This window comes from Lonchura striata, chromosome 4 (assembly GCF_050655825.1).
Source record: "Lonchura striata isolate lonStrDom1 chromosome 4, ASM5065582v1, whole genome shotgun sequence".
NCBI lineage: Eukaryota > Metazoa > Chordata > Aves > Passeriformes > Estrildidae > Lonchura > Lonchura striata.
Genome location: NC_140706.1, coordinates 54321896 through 54329461, shown reverse-complemented (window position 1 = coordinate 54329461; position 7566 = coordinate 54321896). Strand labels below are relative to the sequence as shown.

At 52.2% G+C, this 7566-nt stretch overlaps 1 protein-coding gene across 3 annotated transcripts; it reads left to right on the top strand.

The window, feature by feature from the left end:
- The first annotated feature begins 645 nt into the window (after positions 1-645).
- Positions 646-4602, top strand: LOC146767643 (uncharacterized). 3 transcript variants are annotated; one of them, XR_014954892.1, is made up of 2 exons: positions 646-910; positions 2388-2567. XR_014954892.1 is itself a non-coding variant. In XM_085578142.1 (2 exons), the coding sequence occupies exon 2, from the start codon at positions 2813-2815 to the stop codon at positions 4145-4147; it is 1335 nt and encodes a 444-aa protein (XP_085434268.1). In that variant the 5' UTR covers positions 736-910; positions 2804-2812; the 3' UTR covers positions 4148-4602. The 3 variants fall into 3 exon arrangements, 1 of the variants encoding a protein (XP_085434268.1); XR_014954893.1 differs by having other exon boundaries at positions 2385-2567; XM_085578142.1 differs by lacking the exon at positions 2388-2567 and adding an exon at positions 2804-4602 and having other exon boundaries at positions 736-910.
- Positions 4603-7566: the final 2964 nt, after the last annotated feature.

Genomic DNA, 7566 nt, shown 5'->3' with positions numbered 1-7566 from the left:
ATTCATGTATGCCCCATTGTTTTAGAAAGGCTTTGGGAATGAGAAACTGAGGGAAAAGATACATTTATGTATGCTCCACTGTTTCGGGAAAGTCCCGCTTCAGCATTCCTCTGTAGACCCCCTTCTCCCCACCCCTGAGCAGTTCCCATTGGACCTGGCCCCTGGGGTGGTTCTGATGTGCCTTAGTTGAACACTGTCTCTATTGTTTAAGACCTTATCTCTTAATTTTGCTGTATAAAACTGTATCTGGGCAATAGCCCAGGGCCTTTGGTCACTGCAATGCTTCAGGCAATACAATCTCTCTGGACAAGCATACCATTGGTCTCTCTTGGTCTCTTTATCTCGAACCCTTGCGGCGACTGAGGCAGCGCCGCAACTCGGACCGTGCTAACCCACACGCTGCCTGGTGAACCCAGGGCAGCGGGACCGCGGAAAACCCTGGCCCCTGGAGGGGACAGCTAGCCGGAGGGTCCCGGGGGGCCGGGGAGGGACGGGGGACAGCAGCGAGTAACCCCCGAGAGCAAAGTGGCGGTCGAAAGAGAAGCAACAAGTGGCGCCCAACGTGGGGCTTCGCACTGGTCTGAGCAAGCGTTCCCCAGCCGTCGTGGACAGTGCACTGGCTAGGAGCTTTTCCAGACACTTTGCAGTGTCACCGCGAGCTGCAGAGCGGAGAGCGGTGTGAATAAATCGCTACGCAGGCTGTCGGCTCTGCGGGGAGAAGCTCTGGGATCACGCTGGTGGTGTGAGGCATTTGCCTCTCCACACAGCCCAGCGGGACTGTTGCCGTGGAGACAGATGCCGATTTCTGTCCGGCGAGGTCGCCACGGGTCGGACGGCACCTCTCTACACCCGGGAGACCGCCCGGGGTTCGGGAACCGTTGCTGCAGTGGTGTCTAAAGGACGGCGGTGGGTGAGTCTCGGTACTGGGGGGCAGGGGCCCGGCCAGGAGACATCGGCTCCTGTGTGCCCACGGGGGGACACGCCAGCGCGCAGGCGTGACGGGAGTCTCCGTCGTAGCTTTAGAACTTTGGGTTTGCTGCAGTAATTGGTTGAGATTTGCTGTGAAGCCAGCCATGGGTGTTAGGCTGACTACACAGCAGAAAGAGATTTATAAACAAGTTCAGGAGCCCCTGCTGAGTGCAGGTGTCAAATTTCCTAAGAGCCTTGTAAAAGAGTTTGTCAGATGGTTATCAGTAAGTATTCCGGAGATAACAGAGCAAGTAGCGAAAGAAAGATGATTTTGGAAGCGTGTTGGTGCAGTGCTGAGTGAAAGGACAAAGGCAGGAGATCCCTCAGTGAAAGAAGGTTTTATGAGAATGTTTTTGGTCATTTACGATGTTGTGAAAGAGAGTGCAGACACTCAGGGCGCCCAGGGAGCAGAAAAGCGCCCTGTCGCGTCCCCGGTGCCCCCCCGCACCCCCTGCGGTGAGAAAACTAACTGTGCAGATGTAGATTTAGTTTCTAACCCTTCTCCTCCTCCTGCTTTTGCTCCCACAGCTGAAAATCCATGCTTTGCACCCCCCATTCCCCCTCCCGTGCAGCCCCCACAAGATGGAGGTGGCCACGCGGTTTTCCCTTCTCCATCCCCGCATTCCCTGCTCCCTGTGCCAGCCCAGAACACGCCCCCAGCCCTCGCATTCCCCCCTCCGCCCGTCCCCGACCCCAACCCCTCCTCCCTTGCGGCGATCCAGCCCACATTCCAGCCCCCGGTCCAGCCCTCAGCTCCTCCTCTCGCAGTTCCATCACCACCCCCTGTCCCTGTCCCAGCCCCGCTCCACGCAGCCCAGCCGGCTGCGGCCACTCCCTCACAAGCCGGCCCTCCTCCTCCTCCCTCTCCCTCTCCCGATCTCCCTGGCAACGGCAGCGCCCAGGCTGTCAGCCGGGAAGTGCTCAGAGAGACCGAGCCTGCGTTCTTAGCCCCTGTGATTTATAATGCCAGGGGACAGAACGCCAAATGGGAGCCCCTTTCGTATGATAGTATTAGGGAACTTTGCAAAACGAAGCGTGAGTTTGGGGAAAGAAGTAAATTTTTTAAGAGCATTTTGAAAGCTACGCTATGCTCCAAGACATTTGTCCCCGCTGATTTGAAACGTCTTTTCAGTTGCTTGCTCCCTCAGTCTGAGTTTAGATTGTGGGAAAGAACGTGGAAAAGACTTGCAGCAGGTCTCCTCCCAGAGATTCTGCAAAGTCCAAGCCTTTCCACAGATATAGAGGATGAGGAAATCACTTTAGAACATCTAGTGGGTGAGAGTGATTGGAGCCAAGCTGAAAAGCAAGCAGCAGGCATTCCCAGAGCAGTGTTAGACCTGTCCAGGGATGCAGCAGAACGTGCATTTTTTAACATGCCTTCTAAAGACCCTATTGTCTCATATACCGCTTTAAAGCAGTCTGTTTCAGAACCATTCATGGATTTTGTGGATCGAGTGCGAGCCTCTGTGGAAAAAAGGGTGCAAAATCCAGAGCTCCAAGACCAACTTATATTAGAACTGGTCACCACAAATGCAAATGAAGTCTGTCAGCGAATCATCCTATCCCTTCCATCATTGCCTCCCCCCACACTCCATCAGCTCATCAAGGAGTGCACCAGGAAAGCTACGCTGATGACAGAGGACTCAGTGATAAAGCCACGGGAAAGGGTGGATGCTTCAGCAGCAGCAACCCCCAGGACTCTTGGGTTCAAAGGGCCTCCTCGACAAGGGGGGAAGGCGGGAGGGGGGGAATCATTTTCCTTTATACTGGCAGAGCAAAGTGTATCTTTTTCAGAGTTAGTTCACTTTGTTGTATGATTTTATCTTTCTTTCAGACTAGCAGAATGTCAATTTCCACATTCCTGCTCATCGTTTGGTTCCAGGGAATGGTCATCTACCCTTCCACGGTGGATGCATGGATTGTTCCACAGCCCAAGAAAAATGTGTGGGTCACGCTAGCCCAAGCCTTGCAACAGGATCATATGTGTTTGTCCACTGCCTCAGCAGAAAATCCGATGTCCACATGTTTAATAGGGGTTCCAAGTAAGGAGGATGAGTTTCCAATTGGTCTGGTCCGTTTGCAAAAGCAGGTGAACGAAAATAAAATACCTAAAGGTGCAGGACAAGTTGAAGCACAAGTGCGAAATCCCCTCATTTTGTGGCAAGGGTGGGTTTCACATTTGCCCACTGCTGAGGGGGAGCCCCAGGAATTAGAACTCCTAGGCTCTGCAAAAGCTGAATTTTGCATTCAATTTGATTTTTCCCCAACCAAAGAAGTAAAATTATATGAGCATGTCAAACAGTACAAGGTAGAATTCAGAGCAGGTCAATGGTGCACAGCTGTCTACAAGCTGAAATTTACATCCACCACTGATTTCCGTCCACGCAAGCTGGACAAGGGAATGTTTCTTATCTGTGGGGACAGAGCATACCCAGGAATCCCATCTCGTCTTATTGGAGGTCCATGTACTTTTGGGCATCTGACCCTTGCTTCCCCCAACATGACCCAAATTCCAATTGGGCAAGCAAAAAGTGGGAAAAAAATTACTAAGCGGAGTGCAAGCCAATTTGATGAACATTGTGATGCAGAAATTTATCATTGGGCAAAATCCAAAAGAGTTGCTGTCTCTGTGTTTTTACCATGGGTTGCAGCAGCCAAAGCATTGAGTGAATTAGGCAATCTAGAATGCTGTGTGACCAAGCAGGCAAATTTAACATCAGCAGCCCTGAGTGACCTCCTAGAAGATGAGGAAATAACCAGGAAGGCTACCCTCCAAAATAGGGCAGCTATTGATTTCCTGCTGTTGGCACATGGTCATGGATGTAAAGAATTTGATGGGTTGTGTTGTTTTGATCTGTCATCTAAAGGACAGAGTGTCCACTCGTCCATTCAGGAAATGAGAAGCCTCATTGGGAATGTGAAGCAAGAAAATGAGGATTGGTTTAAAAATCTGTTCAAAGACTGGGACCTTTCTGGGTGGGCAGTGTCTCTTTTAAAAGACATCTTTTACTTTCTAGTTGCATTGTTTTTAGTTCTGTTAGCATTTGGGATTCTGAAGCGGATCGTCTCCAAGGTCATCACCTCGAAACCGAAGGCTTCCGCGCCGGTTTTCATCGCTGCTGCCGCCATGGAAAGCGATTGGTGGGAAGACGACAAGCAGAAAGACACTGCAGTTTAAGAGCCACAGTTTACCTTCTCCCAAGGCATCGTTCATCTTAGTAATTGAAAAGCGGGGAATTGTTGCAGTCATGCTGGCATGGTAGCATGGAGGATTGTTTTAGAAAGGCCTTGGGAATGGTAAACTGAGGAAAAGGATACATTCATGTATGCCCCATTGTTTTAGAAAGGCTTTGGGAATGAGAAACTGAGGGAAAAGATACATTTATGTATGCTCCACTGTTTCGGGAAAGTCCCGCTTCAGCATTCCTCTGTAGACCCCCTTCTCCCCACCCCTGAGCAGTTCCCATTGGACCTGGCCCCTGGGGTGGTTCTGATGTGCCTTAGTTGAACACTGTCTCTATTGTTTAAGACCTTATCTCTTAATTTTGCTGTATAAAACTGTATCTGGGCAATAGCCCAGGGCCTTTGGTCACTGCAATGCTTCAGGCAATACAATCTCTCTGGACAAGCATACCATTGGTCTCTCTTGGTCTCTTTATCTCGAACCCTTGCGGCGACTGAGGCAGCGCCGCAACTCGGACCGTGCTAACCCACACGCTGCCTGGTGAACCCAGGGCAGCGGGACCGCGGAAAACCCCGGCCCCTGGAGGGGACAGCTAGCCGGAGGGTCCCGGGGGGCCGGGGAGGGACGGGGGACAGCGGCGAGTAACCCCCGAGAGCAAAGTGGCGGTCGAAAGAGAAGCAACAGTCCCCTCCTCAAACTTGTGCTGCTCTGATAGACCCAAGGGAGCCCTACAAACTGACATCAGGAACCTGGACTGGTGAGTTTTCTTTCCCAGTGAAAATGGCCAAAGGATGTGCCCAGGGGCCCCTTGCCCCTGGCTGGGACCTGAGTGTAAGGAATCCCTATATCGAAGGATAGATTACAGACCAAAATTGACCCCTCCTCAAAGTTGTGCTGCCCAGATAGACCCAAGGGAGCCCTACAAACTGACATCAGGAACCTGGACTGGTGAGTTTTCTTTCCCAGGGAAAATGGCCAAAGGATGTTCCCTGGCGCTCCTGTCACTCGGCTGGGACCTGACTGCAAAGAAGCCCTATATTGAAGCATGGCTCGCACACCAAAATTGTCCGCTCCTCAAATTTCTGCTGCCCAGATAGACCCAAGGGAGCCCTACAAACTGACATCAGGAACCTGGACTGGTGAGTTTTCTCTCCCAGGGAAACGGCCAAAGGATGTGCCCAGGGGCCCCTGGCCCTCGGCTGGACCCTGACTGCAAAGAATCCTTACATCAAAGGACGCAACCCAGACCGAAGTTGTCCCCATCTCATACTTGTGCTGCCCAGATAGACCCAAGGGAGCCCTACAAACTGACATCAGGAACCTGGACTGGTGAATTTTCTTTCCCAGGGAAAATGGCCAAAGGATGTGCCCGGGGGCCCCTGGCCCCTGGCTGGGGCCTGACTGTAAAGAATCCCTATATCGAAGGATGGACCACAGACCAAAGTGGTCCCCTCCTAAAACTTGTGCTGCCCTGTTAGACCCAAGGGAGCCCTACAAACTGACATCAGGAACCTGGACTGGTGAGTTTTCTTTCCCAGGGAGAATGGCCAAAGGATGTGCCCAGGGGACCCTGGCCCTCGGCTGGGGCTTGACTGCAAAGAATCCTTATATCGAAGGATGGACCCCAGACCGAAGTTGTCCCCATCTCATACATGTGCTGCCCAGATAGACCCAAGGGAGCCCTACCAACTGAAATCAGAAACCTCGACTGGTGACTTTTCTTTCCCAGAGAAAATGACCAAAGGATGTGCCCAGGGGCCCGTTGCCCTGGGCTCGGACCTGAATGCAAAAAATCCTTATATCGAAGGATGGAACCCAGACCAAAGTTGTCCCCTCCTCAAACTTGTGCTGCCCTGATAGACCCAAGGCAGCCCTACAAACTGACATCAGGAACCTGGACTGGTGAGTTTTCTTTCCCTGGGAAAATGGCCAAAGGATGTGCCCAGGGGTCCCTGGCCCCTGGCTGGGACCTGAGTGTAAGGAATCCCTATATCGAAGGATAGATTACAGACCACATCTGTCCCCTCCTCAAAATTGTGCTGCCCAGATAGACCCAAGGGAGCCCTACAAACTGACATCAGGAACCTGGACTGGTGAGTTTTCTTTCCCAGGGAAAATGGCCAAAGGATGTTCCCTGGCGCCCCTGTCACTCGGCTGGGACCTGACTGCAAAGAAACCCTATATCGAAGGATGGCTCGCACACCAAAATTGTCCGTTCCTCAAATTTCTGCTGCCCAGATAGACCCAAGGGAGCCCTACAAACTGACATCAGGAACCTGGACTGGTGAGTTTTCTTTCCCAGGGAAAATGGCCAAAGGATGTGCCCAGGGGCCCCTGGCCCTGGGCTGGACCGTGACTGCAAAGAATCCTTGTATCAAAGGACGCAACCCAGACCGAAGTTGTCCCCATCTCATACTTGTGCTACCCTGATAGACCCAAGGGAGCCCTACAAACTGACATCAGGAACCTGGACTGGTGAATTTTCTTTCCCAGGGAAAATGGCCAAAGGATGTGCCCTGGGGCCCCTAGCCCCTGGCTGGGGCCTGACTGTAAAGAATCCCTATATCGAAGGATGGACCCCAGACCAAAGTTGTCCCCTCCTAAAACTTGTGCTGCCCTGTTAGACCCAAGGGAGCCCTACAAACTGACATCAGGAACCTGGACTGGTGAGTTTTCTTTCCCAGGGAAAATGGCCAAAGGATGTGCCCAGGGGCCCCTGGCCCTCGGCTGGGGCTTGACTGCAAAAAATCCTTATATCGAAGGATGGAACCCAGACTGAATTTGTCCCCATCTCATACTTGTGCTGCCCTGATAGACCCAAGGGAGCCCTACAAAGTGACATCAGGAACATGGACTGGTGAGTTTTCTTTCCCAGGGAAAATTTCCAAAGGATGTGCCCTCGAACCCCAAACACAGGCTGGGACCTGACTGCAAAGAATCCTGATATCGAAGTTTGGACCCCAAATCGAAGTTGTCCCCTCCACAAAGTTGTGCTGCCCTGATAGATCCAAGGGAGCCCTAAATACTAACATCAGCAACCTCGACTGGTGAGTTTTCTTTCCCAGGGAAAATGGCCAAATGATGAGCCCAGGGGCCCCTGGCCCTGGGCTCGGACCTGAATGCCAACAATCCTTATATTGAAGGATGGAACCCAGACCGAAGGTGTCCCCTCCTCAAACTTGGTCTGGCCTGATAGACCCAAGGGAGCCCTACAAACTGACATCAGGAACCTGGACTGGTGAGTTTTCTTTCCCAGGGAAAATGGCCAAAGGATGTGCCCAGGGGCCCCTTGCCCCTGGCTGGGACCTGAGTGTAAGGAATCCCTATATCGAAGGATGGCTCGCACACCAAAATTGTCCGCTCCTCAAATTTCTGCTGCCCAGATAGACCCAAGGGAGCCCTACAAATTGACA

Coding starts and splice junctions, on each gene's coding strand:
- LOC146767643 (XM_085578142.1), top strand. CDS start 2,813: ATGTCAATTTCCACATTCCTGCTCATCGTTTGGTTCCAGGGAATGGTC.